Here is a 14223-nt window from a genome sequence, read left to right on the forward strand (position 1 = left end):
ACTCAGAGGTCTCTTCTTAAAATTAGAACTCCAGTTTTTTCCCTTGATGCAGACAAAAGCCAGGAAACTCAAACCATGGTGTAACCCTTCCTTTCTCTCTGTAACCCTCAGGGAGATGGCTAAGTCACATCACTGCTCTATTTGGAAGCTCGGGGGAACACTTAAGTCTTGATTCCCACACCTCATAGCAGAACAAAACCTAACAATAATAGCAACTATAATAGCCCTGACTTATGAAGCACCTGCTCTAGGCCCAGTACATGCAAAGCACTTTTAGAAAGGCTGGTTTAATATTTGCCCAGCCCTACAAGGTTGGCAGTATTATCTGTGTCTTTTAATTGTAGGACTAGAACCCAGTGATGTTAAGGCACTCAGCTTACAAGGGACAAAGTTAGCATTTAAATCCAGGGCCATTGGCTCCTGAGGCTGAGCTATGAATGCCTTGGCAATATGGGGATAAGGGGTCTTCCTGCAGCCAGGCTGGTGGCAGCCCAAGGCTGGGGAACACTGAGCTGGTAGGAGAGTCCTTCTTCCTCTGCATTCAGGCCTTTTGACAGCTCCTGCTCAGAGTCTGTAAGCTGGCGATCGGGGAGCACCTGTTTCTGGATCCCAAACTCCCTGCTCCTCCTTGTGTGCTGCAGAAATGTGAAGATGTCACTATGGCAACCTAAGCAGCTGGAGACCTGGCTTTGGCCCTAGACTTGCTTGCTGGCAGGTGCTAGCACCCCTGGGGGAGTGCTCCTGCCCTTGCCTTGTACCCAGGAGCTCTGGAAACTGTGGGTAAGGATGAAGATGGGGGAACTCTCTGCACAGTGTGACCCACGCAAGGCAGTGCCAGAGGCCAGATGCATGCCGCGGCATTTGGGATTCTTCAGAAGCCCCGAGCACACCAGAGATTGGCCTGTCTTCCAGATGGATGGGAGTACAAGACCATAGGGGGAAAGCACTCAGAGAGGACTATAAGGCTCCCATGGAGATTTCTCCCACTTTCTCTCTTTCTCTAGGACCTGAGCCTTGAGATGGAAGAAGCTAGAAGGATATTGCTCAGGCTATCCTGAGGCTCTGAAAGCCGAAAGCTACAGGGTCTATCCTTCCCATGAGGCCCTCTGGGCCACCTTTTAAAAACTGCAACACTGCCATCCCATCCCTTCCCCTGCTTTAGTTTTCTCCGTGGCATTATTGTGTCTTAGCAAGCAACGCAATGTGTTTATTTGATATGTTAACTATTTCCCCTTACTAGAATCCAAACCTCATGAGGGAATCTCTGCTTGTTTTGAGGACTAGTCGATCCCAGTGTCTGCATGACCCCTGTGTATAATGGAAGTTCAGAGACTGTGACCTGGCTCAGAGCATGGAAGCCAACAGCAGCAGGCCAGGTGGGAGAGACCCCTGCTGGGGAGGGAAGTCAAACCGGTTTCAGGGGAGTGGAGACCAGAGATGGGTGTGTATGTACGCCTGTGAGACATCCCAGGCAGGCGGCCTGTGGATGCTAGCCCGGGGCAGTGTATTCAGACGAACAGGCTCACCTGAGAGGTACTTGACCTGAGCCATCACATACAGGGGGTCGATCAGGGCTGGCGCTGCTTTGACTACAGGATTCAGGATCACAGTGACTTGTTTGAGAAGCTGAGACACGATCTGGCCTGGCGACCGGGGCTGTAGGAACATGGGGCCTGGCTGTATGGTTTGTCCCATTGCAGACAGACTCCTAAAGCTCTTAGAAAACACTGTTTCAGTGAAGGAATTTTACTTTATTCCACATGTTTATTATCATCCACTCTGAGCCATCGAGTGCTAGAGTGTAGGCTCCAGAGAATGAGGCCTTGGCTTTGCTCACCCTTGTACCCCCCAGTACCTAACATGGTGTCAGGCGCACGGCCGTGAACTTAATATTTGTAGAGTGACTCATTCCTCTGCACTGGGGGCATATCTCAGGTGTGTGAGATATGACCCTTGCCCATAGGGGGATCTTGACTGGCTGTGAAAACAGGCAAACAAGTAAAGCAGACAAACAAGGAAAGAGTAATATACTTCCTAGAAGACATCTGGAAAAAAAGGAGCCTGATTATTCTCCAGGATAAAGGCAAGGGCATGGGGGCTAGGATGTGCTCTCACCTGCTTGGGGCAGAAGAACAAGTACTCCTTGGCGATGCATACCAGGAAGAGGGGGTCCAGTTTTTCAAAGTACTCACAGCCCAGGGGGAGGCCCTGCATGCTGGAGAAGTGCAGCTCTGCAGCCTCCTTCAGGAGGGCAGTGGCCTTCTGCCCCTCCTTGTGCTTCCTGGATGCCAAGAGGGCCTGGAGGAAAACCAGCACCTGTGGGAGGCAGGTCCAGGTCTTGGCACCAACACCGCCAGCTGGGTGGTGGGTGTGGGGGGCGAAGCAGGAGTCTAAGCCATGCTGGTTACTGGATTTTGGAAACTGGGTGGGAGGAGAGAAGGGACACGATCCTGGAGCAAGCCATTAGCCTCAAGAGCTCTGACCTCAGACTTCCCAAGGGACTGCTGCACCTCCTTCAGGAACTCCAGCTGCTGCTGAGCCTCCTCCAGGTGACCTTCCAGGATCTGGCACCAGGTGACCCCTGGGAATGGGAGAAAACAAGCATGGACAACTGGCTCTGACACAGAGCCAGCAGGTCAACAAGCCAAGGAGCACAGATGAGACGATGGAAGGAAGGGTGATACATGCTCATGGTTAGGAATTCAAAACAGGAGGCAAGATGGACAACCATACCTAGCTCCTGCTCGGTTTTACATGTGTCTCTCTCCAGAGGTAGCCACTATTAACAACTTGCGGTCCCTTCCTTTTTTTTTTTTTTTTTTTTTTTTGCGGTCCCTTCCTAATCATTCATTTGTTGGCGATGTGTACACATCTAAGGTATACGGCCCAGTTTATACACATCCACCTGGTTCTCTTTAATGACAACAGAATATTCCACTGTGGATGGGACACTGTATTTGATGACTGCCCCACTGAAGAGCACCTCATCTCACATTTGGTTTGCTCTTGATGTTCAAATGTTGTAGTGCCAGGGTAAACATATTTCTGTGTTCTAATTCCTGAAGTTGAGTTGATGGGTCAAAGGGCATGTATATCTAAAATGGTGATAGATAAGGCCACTTGTCCTCCAGAAATGTTTCAATTAATATTACTGCCAAGAACTTGAAAGTGGCCTTTCCCCACAACCTCGCAGACATGCTTTACTCTTTGCCAGACTAAAAAATGAATGGTAACTCATTTTAATTCACTCTTTTTTATTGCTAGGGAAAAGGAACATTTTTTTTTTCCCATATATTGAATGGCTTTTTTCTTTTCTGCTATGAATTTCCTGCACACAGCTTTAGCCTGTTTTTTTTTAAGCCTGTTTTTCTTTTTCTTTAGCCTGTTGTTTTCTTTTTTATATATTAGGATTATTAACCCTTTGTAGCAAAATTTTTCCATTAGTTTGCCATTTTATCTTTTTAGTATTTTTTTTAAGATTTTAGTTATTTATTCATGAGAGACACACACACACACACAGAGAGAGAGAGAGAGAGAGAGAGAGAGGCAGAGACACAGGCAGAAGAAGTAGGCTCCCTCTGGGGAGCCTGATGCAGCACTCCCTCCCAGGACCCCGGGATCATGCCCTGAGCTGAAGGCAGATGCTCAACCACTGAGCCACCCAGGCACCCTACCTCTTCAGCATTTTTCAGTGTCTTTTGCCATCCATTAGTTTTAAATTTTTACATAGTCCAAAAGGTAAGACATTTTCCTTTCCGATTTCTCAGTTTCCCTCAGGGAGCCCAAGTCTGATTGAATTTTTTGTTTAAGTATTTAATTCATCTGGAATTTATTTTTTTTTAAGATTTAATTTATTTATTCATGAGAGACACAGAGAGAGGCAGAGACACAGGCAGAGGGAGAAGCAGGCTCCATGCAAGGAGCCCAATGCGGAACTCGATCCCAGGACTCTGGGATCACGCCCTGGGCTGAAGGCAGATGCTCAACCGCTGAGCCACCCAGGTGCCCCTGGAATTTATTTTCTAACTACTCTTTACCCACCTCCTCCCAACATGGAGTTTGAACTCACAACCTCAAGATCCGAGTCATGTGCTCTATCAACTGAGCTAGCCAAGTGTCCTTGGAGTTTATTGAGAACGGTGGAGTTTATTAAGACCGGATAGTTAGATGCCCAACCACGAATTATTGAAACCTACCACAATATTGGTTTGAAAGGTCACCTTCGAAAGACCTGTTTCCGTGCCAGTGATGGGCTTCTTTATTCCATGTTGGCTTCAAGCTGACATTACTACTGTTGTTTCGTAATGTGTTTTGAATTTGGGAAGACAAATCCATCTATTCTTATTATTCATCCTTTAAAGATATTTCCTGGTCATTTCAGTGTATTTATTCCTGATTATCTTCTAATTACCATCTTGGTTTTCACTTATATCCATCCCACTATTTGGCTCGTCTGTGGAATATTTTACTTTGCAATCACATTTTTAATTTTCAGTAGCTTTTTTGTTCCCTAGAACCTTTTTCACAGTAGCCTGTTCTTTACTTATTGACTGACCTCAGGGCCCTTGCAAACACTGGAGGGGTTTTAGTGGGGGAGGGGAAGGGTTTCTGTATCCAGCTTTACCTTTTCTCCTCAGAGGGCCATGGCTTTGCTGCTCTACCTGGCCCCTCTTTCAAACTATTTGCAGATTTACTAACGGACTAGACTGATGAATATTAGCAGCTAGGGCAGATTTCCCAAATTGTTAAGGTCACTGATTTTCCCAGGCAGGTCAGATAAGAGGGGCACTCCAGGGATGCCAGGGTGGCTCAGCAGTTGAGCATCTGCCTTCTGCCCAGGGCATGATCCTGGAGTCCTGGGATCCAGTCCCATATCAGGCTCCCCACAGAGAGCCTACTTCTCCCTCTGCCTAAGTCTCTGCTTCTCTCTGTGTCTCTCATGAATAAATAAAATCTTAAAAAAAAAAAAAAAAAAAAAGAACAGGAGGAACTCCAGGACACACCTGAGAGGGCTGGCCTGGGCTGGTGTGTGGGAAGGGCATTCTGGCCAATGGCCTTCCCTTCTGGCTGACGGGCTAGGGGTCTCCCCTGACTGTGGAAGTGGGGAGGGACTGAGCCAGGTGGGGGAATGTCTTACGGGATGTGGCTTGCCTGGGGAGCAGCAAGTCTTTTTGTCCTTCCTGTCCCTGGTGGCAGTGGGAAGCATCAGGGGCTTGGTTCTGCTCCCTCCAGCCCCACCCCTCCTTAAGGGCCTCCTTGATTCCATTCTCTGGTTGTCGATAATCCAACCATTATTTCGCTGACTGCCCCATGGCATGTTTTGCTCCCAGCCTCCACTGACACTGAGCTTGGTTTTTGTTTTTTTTGTTTTTTTGTTTTTTTCTCTTTTCAACCTTTGTTTTTCCTGGAGCTTTCTGGGAGAAAACAGGTCTACTCATTTCTTTAGCTGTTGCTTCTCTACCTATGTCGGCGTATAGGTTTCCATTTATATGTTGTGGAAAGGCACCCCATCATACAGTGTATGCCCACACTCACACAGCCTCTAGGGAGAATGCTTCCCTCTCTTCTGGATCCATGGAGGCTACCCTGCTACCTGCCTTCCTGCGCCTCCCACTCCCCACCCTGCCCAACCAGCATGGACCTGTCAAGGCAGCCACACTGTTCGCGTCCAATTTCATGGCCTCCGAGTACCACAAAGATGCCTCCTTCACTTGGTCCTGCAGGATGAAGAGGTAGCCCAGCTCTGTGGCCACATGGGCATAGGAGGATGTGGCCATGAATGTGCGCTCGATGAAGCTGCACACTAGCTGTAGAACCGCCTGGTTCCTCCCACACTGCAAGGAATGGGCACATGGAAATAGGGAAACCAGTCAGTCCAACCTATCTCAACAAGGCCACACCAGAAATGGGGGACACTTTGGTAGGCCTGTTGGGTGCTGCTCAGGAGAGCCTAAGGGATGCCTGTGACCCATAGTCGGGTCTCTGCAGTTGCCCGGCTGCCAAAGAACCTCACACTGGCCCCATCTGTGGAACCTGCCTCCAGACACAGGGCCCTCCAAAGGACCCATCTCCTGTTTGGCCACAATAATTGGTCCAAATCACCAAGAAGTTTTTCAAAAACTGAAGCTGGTGGAGAGAAGCTGTTTGTCTCCTGCTGATGGGAAGTGGGCCCAAAGGCTGTGAGCAGCCACATCCCCTGCCGGATGTGCAGAACAAGCAGAGAGTATCAGACACGGGTATGTGTTTCTGAGGGAGAGATTGCATCCCAATGGCATTTGACTCCACGGTTCTGGTTCCTAAGGCCCCAGAGCTACCCTAGTTTTTTGCAGCAATTCCTTCTAGTAAATCTTGCTTTGGGGCTGAATGGTCTGGCAGAGACAGATTATTTGGCAAGTTGGTCTGTTTGCTCCTGCCTGATGTCAGAGAGGTCCAGGCAGGCCCACCCTTCCAGGTCACTTCCACAGGAAGATTATAGCAGTTGGGTGCCCCTGCACCCTGAGCCAGAGCTGGGCATTGCTCTGCTGTGTGATAGCCATATGCTGCCCTCTACCCCCAATTAGGGGCCTCCTACTCTAAAAGCACTTCTAGACTCAATTACTCTGATCTTTTACAGCATCTCCAAGCAGCATTTGGGTCTCTAAGCAGCACAGAGCCTACGTGATAGTTATTGGCCAGAGGCAGACAGGGGCTGCTGGGTATGGGCCACCAGCCTGAGAGGCCAAGTTTGAGCCAGGGAGGGGAGGACAGGGTACCCGGGAAGCTTCCAAAAGGGTGGGCATAGGGCTTAAGAAGCATATAAGAGACCTGGGAAGAACCTTCTTACCAGCCTGCTAACCACAAGAATTTTTTTAAGATGGAGGCTTGGATTTCGGGGCTCTCTTGTCTCCAGTGCTTTAATCAGATTTCTAACATGATTGGCAGCCTGCAGGGACAAAACAGACAATGTCAAAAGCAATATACAAAAATGGGAATTGGGCAGAGGTTTGCAACCCTGCTGCACATTATCATCCCCTGGGAGATCTTAAAATATCTACACTCAGAAGCCAGCCCCAGAGATTCGGATCCAACTGGGATGGGGAGATCCCAGGCACCAGCCTTATTTTAAGCCCCACAGGTGGAGCTTTCAGGAACACTGTTCACCCAAGAGCTGGCACTGCCTCTCTGTCTATGGATTTGTGAAGAGAAGCTGCCCTTTCCGACCCCTACCCCCAACCCCACCCCCAGCCAGAAGCCAGCTGTCATGGTGCCCACACATGCCCCCCAGGCTGACAGCACACCTGCTGGGCTGGCTCAGGAGCAGATGGTCATAGCGGGGGCCCTGGACCTGAGCCTCTGCTCCATGTTGACATGAGTCACCACATTGGTGCCTCTCTGTCACTCCAAAGAATCCTCCCTATGGCCCTGTAAGTCAGTACAACTATCTGAATTTTCTAGTAGACAAAGGGTCAGAAAGGTTAGGTGATTTGCCTGGGGACATTCAGTAACTGACTCCAAAGCCTGCGTTCTTTCCCATGGACTCCTCTGCCCCATTACCCACTAAGAGTGAGGAGTTCTTAGTTCCTGGCTGCAAAGAAGTGCCAGAAGGGAAACCCTGGATGGGGCAGGCCTACTCTGCTCAGTAGATGCAAGCAAATCAGCACTGAGCATCCAGGGCTGGGGAGAAGCATAAAGCCTAGGGGTTAGGGTGGGGGGGTGAAGGAGAAGTATCAATGCTAACTCTGCCCTGGGGCTAAACCTCAGGCCAGGCCCTAGGAAGGCCCACCCAGGGTGCTTAGGACAGGCCCATTGTCCAGTTCCTACCCAGAGATGGCCTGGGCCCCTTGCTGAGGGTTCCTTTCAAATATGGACTTATGGACTGTCCCCTCCATCTCACCCCTGCCCCCACAAAACCCATAGTCTCAGAACTGGGCAGAAGGAACCAAAAGCTTCCTCTTTGCATCGTGAAACCCTTACAGACTCCTGATCTGCCACTCGTCACAGAGGCAGTGCATTTTTTCAAAAGGCAATGTTGTGGCTGAAAACACAAACTATTCTGGAAAATAAAGACCTGTCTGGGCATTGAAGTCTTCATAAAGAATTCCAGATGTTTCTGTGTTTGAGGACAGGTTTGGGTTTCTTTGGAAAAACTACAGGGCTTAGGAGCAAGTCTGAGGCTAGGCTCTACCTGGCCAATACCTGAGCAATTCCAGCCACTCCTTAAAAAATGGCATTTCCCAGGACCTGGGTGGCTCAGTGGTTGAGTGTCTGCCTTTGGCTTGGGTTGTGTTTCTGGGGTCCTGGGATTGAGTCCTGCATCAGGCTCCCTGCAGGGAGCCTGTTTCTCCCTCTGTCTGTGTCTCTGCCTCTCTCTCTGTGTCTCTCATGAATAAATAAATAAAATATTTTTTTAAAAAGTGGCATTTCCCAGGCACTCCCACTAGTCATCCCATTTAGTCCCTCTAACAACCTCACAAAGTGGTTGGAATTATCTCCAATTTATGGATGCTGATCCCAGGGCTTTTCCAGGTGAACCTGCCCAGGCTCACATGAGGTAACTCATGGCAAAACCAGACTTAACCTCACTGCCGGCCCAAAGCAGTCCTTCCGACCTTCTTACAGGGAATATGAGGTGAAGGAGATGGGAGGGACTGAGATCCAGGGAGGACCCTCAAAGGCCCTGGGGATGGTGGAGCTCAGAGCGTTTCCTCCTAGGCTGCACTTGTTTCAAGGCCCAACTCCTGAGTCTTGAAGAACTTACTGTAGTCATATTTCCTTCTCTTGCAAGCTCATGCATTGCTAGAATTTGGCAGGCATCGATATTACCGTCGTCTTTTTCTAGGATTCTGAAAAAGGAAGAGGAGCCACATGAATTTTGAGTATGCATAGACCAGGCTAGCATGGCACTGCAGCCACTTCTGATTGTCTCCTAATATCCTGTCTCCCTTTCTCCTTTTAATAATGGAACTCCTGGGCAGCCCCGGTGGCACAGCAGTTTAGTGCCGCCTGCAGCCCAGGGTGTGATCCTGGAGACCTGGGATCGAGTTCCATGTCAGGCTTCCTGCATGGAGCCTGCTTCTTCCTCTGCCTATGTCTCTGCCTCTCTCTCTCTCTCTCTCTCTGAATAAATAAATAAATAAATCTTAAAAAAAAAATAATGGAACTCCTGATCTGGCTGGGCACACAGCTACCCAGCATAAAGACCACATCTCCCAGCCTTCCCCTCCAGCTCAAGTGTGGCCCTGTGGTTAAGTTCTGGCCAACAGGATGTGACTGCAAGTGCCCCAGTGACATCCAGCTGTTTCCTTACAGCACATCTCTTCTTTCTTCTCTTACTTCTTTCTGCTGGCTGAAACATGGACCATGTAATCAAAATCCTAGGAATATAGAACAGTAAGACAGAAGGGTCCTGGGATCCTAACAGAGTTAAGCTGCTATGCCAGTCCTGGACAACCTCCCAGACTCTTATCTGATAGAGGAATAACCTTTCATGTTATTTAAGTCCATGCATCTGGGGCAATCTGTGACAGAAGCCTATTCATATGCCAACTAACATAGACTTGATCATGGCCCTGTGGTCCCAGCGTGGTGGAGAGGTCCTTGATGGGTCATCTGCAGCTATAAGATGGAAAGGGAACCTTGCTTTCCAACATGTGTCATTGTGAAGACACAGTTTCCGGTCATACATACTTTGGGGTTTTCAATATTCTGTTTCTTTATGGGAAACTTCCTATTTTTCAGCCTAGTTAGGGATGGCCCTGCACTTCATAGAGGGTTACTCTAATTAAGACACAAAATCCCAATATGATTAGTTAGGCAGTCAACATTCAAACAGTTTTAATCCTTTATGCTGATTCTGTAGGTACAGGGAAACAAATACATTTGGAAATTTAAAAAAAAATTTTTTTTGAAATAACCTATGGACTAAAGAAGAATCAGGATGGATATTAGAAAATTCTTAGAACCAAATGATACTGAAAATATCACATCCAAATGTGTAGATACTGCTAAAATAGTACCTTGAGGGACATGCACAACTCTAAACACATATATTCTAAAAGAAAATTGAGAATGGATGAGCCAAGCATCCCACTCAAGAGTTAGAAAACAAGAGCAGGATAGCCCCACAGGAAGGAGTTGGCAGGAAATCACAAAGAGCAGACATTAACACAGTAGCAAACAGATACTATAGAGACCATCAACAAAACTCAGAGTGGGGTTTTTAAAAAGACTAGTCAATGAAACAAATTACTTTGATGTTGATGAAGGAAATTTAAAGGGAGAAATAAATGATATTAGGGATGGAACAAGAAACACACCTAGAGGGGCACAGATTTAAAAAACAATAGGGGCAAGTTGCCTGGCTGGCTCAGTTGGTAGGGCCTCTGACTCCTGATCTCAAGGTTAGGAGTTTTAAGTTTTTAAAAATAAAAAACAATGGAGGAAGTTCTGTGAATGCCACTAGCTGCAAAAAACTCCATAAGGGCAGGCATCGGTTGTGGGACTCAGCCCGTTGGCACTAAACACTGTTCCCTGCAGGCAAGGCAGCAGGGCCCTGGGCGAGGGAGGCCACGCACACCACGGTTGTGGCCGTCAGCCAGGTGCTCCCAGGATCCCGCTGGCCGAAGGCCAAGCCTCCAAAGCAAGCTCTTCACCCAGTTCCTGCCAAGGACACTGGCCAGGTGTCAACTCTGAGACAGAGAAGCGAGGCCTGCACAGGCACCGCATGTGGGGGGCCCCAGTGCACTGAGCAGATCCCAATTACGTTCATTTGCTCCTGGGTGCCTCTCTCGGGGACTCAAATTCCAGTGATGATCATCAGAGGAATTGCCATCCCTCCACAGGGAAGAGGTCTGCTTGTGTTTTGTTTTGTTTTTGAACTGTGCTGTATAGTACCACAACTTAGTCATGATTCGTAGTGATGACTCGTGGTCACTCAGAAAAAAAGTAGTCTGTTAACTCTTTTTAGGGAGAAAGTTAGTAGCACACATTTTAGAATTACTTAATAAAACTAGTGAAAGCATTAGTTTAAGGAGATAAGCTTCAGTTATCTAGAAAATTCCATCCTCAAAAAACCTTCCATCTGACATCCCTCCCCCCAAGTGGTCTTTATTTCTAGAGACAGTGACAATGCTCCAAGGTCACCCGCACTTGGTATCTGGCTTCCACAGCCCCAGGAGCTCCCCGGCTCTTGCTGTCTGGCTAGAAGTCTTCTCAGTCACCGATGACCTTTTTCCCTGAAGTTTTTATTACGGTGTATCATACCCATAATTTAAAAAAATTAAATAATGCAATAGTTCCTTTATGCCCCTCTAACCCCGCTCTTTAGAGGCAACTGCTTGTCAGCCTGTAATCCTGGTTGCTTTGGGTTCCTTGGGTCGCTCCTCTGTCTCTTTCTCCTAAATAACATGCTTATAGCTCTAGATATGCCTATTTCTTTGTCTATCAGGGGCCATGTCCTCCTGGCCTCCTCCCCATATGATCGCATCACTCTCTGTACCTCCTCTGTTGCCAATATTTACTTTTATGTCTTGTTGCATCAAACACACGGTGTCTCCCATGTCCCCATCTTGTAAGATGGGAACATGTTAGCACGCTTGGCTCGCAAAGAAAGGGAAGAAGCAGCGGTGTGGTGTAGTGGTGCCGGTGGACACCTGCCTCTCACCTGTGTCCCATTTCTACTGTCTGCTCCCAGTCCTGCCGTGCCAAGAACAGCTGCATCTTCAGGATCAGGGCAGGCAGGAAGCTCCCTGAGGTGACGGTGATCTGGTTCACCACCTCCAGGGCCCCTGAGTAGTTCTGCTGCATCATTAAGTATGTTGCCTGTTGAAAGCCCAACAGAAGAGCCTCCATCAGTGCCCACAGAGGGAGGTCCAGGGGTGTCAGGGTCTTGACCAGAACAGGAGCAGAGCCTGACATATGTGTGCTGCGGGAATTCCTCGAAGCCCCTGGGGAAGGAGTCACCATCACTCAGAGTGACAAATCAAAGTCCACACCAGTCCTGGCTTCTTGGACAGGTGAGGCCAGGGCTCCAGGGAGATTGGGGCACCCTGGCAGGTGTGGGATACAGTAAGACCACGTGCGGGCCACCCCTAGAGGGAGACCTCAGGCTGCTGGGCACCTTCCACTTCTACTTTTCCTTTTCCATTCACTGTCTTGAACCTTATCAATGAAAATTGCTCCCTGGGGCCCTGGGTCAGTTAGGGCTTGCAGGGAACACTCTGGATTGGGGGGCTGAAGTGGCACTTTTTCTCCATCGAGGATCATGGGGCTGGAGTTCTGGCCTCTGCCGGTCAGTGCCAACCACCAGGTCCGAGTGCGTGAGTGAGTGATTCAGTGAGTCATGGCCCAGGTGCTTGAGGGGCAAAGAGCAATGCTCCTAAAGGACTTGAAACATGACTCTGAAAACCAGAGCGTATGTTAGACCTTTGGCAACCTGCCCTCAAGAGACTTAATAAAAACAAGAGGAAGAGGCACCTGGGTGGCTCAGTGGTTGAGCATCTGCCTTTGGCTCAGGTCGTGATCCCAGGGTCCTGGGATCAAGTCCCACATCGGGATCCCTGTAGGGAGCCTGCTTCTCCCTCTACCTATGTCTCTGCCTCTCTCTCTGTGTCTCTCATGAATAAATAAATAAAATCTTTAAAACAAAACAAGACGAGGATTGTCCCAGGTAAAGATTTATGCATATGCGTGTTCACAGCAGCACTCTTTCTAAGTGTAAACTGGGAACAATCTCAGTGTCCAAACAGTAGAGAACTGGCTTGGCAAATGATATTAGGCCCATACAACAGGGGATGGGCTTGATGGCACGGTTCAAAATGACAGTTACTTATGACAAAATCTTACATGAAGAAAAGGAAGTCAAATGATAAGATGCCCTATCATGACAACTCTATGCTCCTATTAAATGACCACAATATCTCCCGCCCAGTGGAGGGCACTCAGTGGGATCCCCTTCAGGACCAGGAGCAGCAGTAGCTCTCCGGGGAGCCTAGCCCTGGGGCTGCCCATGGCTAAAGGAAGCTGCCTCGTGCCAGGTCACGTCCTTTCCCAGGGGCAGCCCTCATCCAGCCTGTGGTCAAGGAGGGGGTCAGTGAGGGGCCACCCAAACTCTAGAACTCTGAGTTGGCTGAGACCTTTGCTATGGCCGCATCACAGCACAACTTCTCCCCCCACAGGTCCTGCTTCTGTCCCTCTCCCCACAGATGCTGGTCCCAAGGGTGCCCCCTGGTAAACCTGCAGAAAGCCAAGTGAACGCACACTCTGAACCGCACACTCTGGAAAAAGCCTGAAAGACCCTAAAATGTCCACATGAGTTGTTTGGAGTGGGAGGGTGAAGGGTGTCATTTTAATTCCTCTTTTGACTTTTTCAGCCTTTTTTTTTCTTAATGAGTACATATTCATTTTCTAAGAAGATATATAAGAGGAGAGAACGAGAGGGTCAGCTTTTCTTTCATAGATGGATTCAGTGGCGGCACATGAGAAAAAAGGGACTTCATTTAAATTGAGATAAAAAAAACACAAATCACATATCTCCCTTCTCTTACGGCCCACTGAACCGAGCAGGTGAGAAGAGAAAGCATGATAGAGAAAAAAGGACATCCCCTGAGATGACCCCATGCAGAACAAGACAGGCACTCAGACAGGGCGAGCCAGACTGTGAGAACCGAGTGGGCCCTGAGCTGTTGTGTGACTCTGATCCTCTGTGTGTGTATGTGTGTGGGAGGCCTGCTCCTCATCAGCCAGGTGAGGCCCTGGAGACAGAGGGTCTAGCCCAAAGTCACCTGGTGGGTCTTTGGCTCCAGTGGTCCCGGTGGGGATCCTCCTCCCCTCCCCTCTCCCTGCCACTGCCCACCTTTCCCATCAGCCCCAGCACATCTTTCGCATCCTGAATTCCTTGTTCCAGGAACTTGGTGGATTTCTTCACGATATGGGACTTGTCTGAGGTGAGGTCCACCCAGCCTCGGAGCACAAGGCCCTGGGATCAGAACAAGATGGAAGATAAAGTCATTGGTCTCACAGAGCCTTGACCCAACCTGCTCTCCCGCCTAATGTCCCATCCCTGTCACGCTGCACCCCGAGACCCTGCCAGGCACAACTATTTGCAAACCCCAGGGCAGCCCTGCTCCCTCTCACCACCAGGAATTCACTCTGCTCCTGTCCTGGCACAGCCCTCCCAACCAAAACCTTTCACCTGATTAACTACCACTAGTCTCTAAAATTCAACCTAGGAGGACCCTCCTGTCG

The 14223-nt window shown here is 48.9% G+C and overlaps 1 protein-coding gene across 2 annotated transcripts in view; it reads right to left on the bottom strand.

Annotated features, from left to right (window-relative positions):
• Positions 1 to 14223, bottom strand: part of TTC21A (tetratricopeptide repeat domain 21A) — a 32046-nt gene that overhangs the window by 13501 nt on the left and 4322 nt on the right. For both annotated transcript variants that reach the window (XM_077865734.1, XM_077865735.1), the window contains exons 5-12: positions 13832 to 13954; positions 11642 to 11799; positions 8738 to 8822; positions 6824 to 6922; positions 5642 to 5834; positions 2484 to 2581; positions 2116 to 2316; positions 1527 to 1656 (exon numbers count right to left, since the gene is read on the bottom strand). In XM_077865734.1, coding sequence (XP_077721860.1) covers positions 1527 to 1656; positions 2116 to 2316; positions 2484 to 2581; positions 5642 to 5834; positions 6824 to 6922; positions 8738 to 8822; positions 11642 to 11799; positions 13832 to 13954 — 1087 coding nt within the window. The remainder of the gene's footprint in view (positions 1 to 1526; positions 1657 to 2115; positions 2317 to 2483; positions 2582 to 5641; positions 5835 to 6823; positions 6923 to 8737; positions 8823 to 11641; positions 11800 to 13831; positions 13955 to 14223) is intronic.

The sequence above is a fragment of the Canis aureus genome, chromosome 22 (genome assembly GCF_053574225.1).
Source record: "Canis aureus isolate CA01 chromosome 22, VMU_Caureus_v.1.0, whole genome shotgun sequence".
Taxonomy (NCBI): domain Eukaryota; kingdom Metazoa; phylum Chordata; class Mammalia; order Carnivora; family Canidae; genus Canis; species Canis aureus.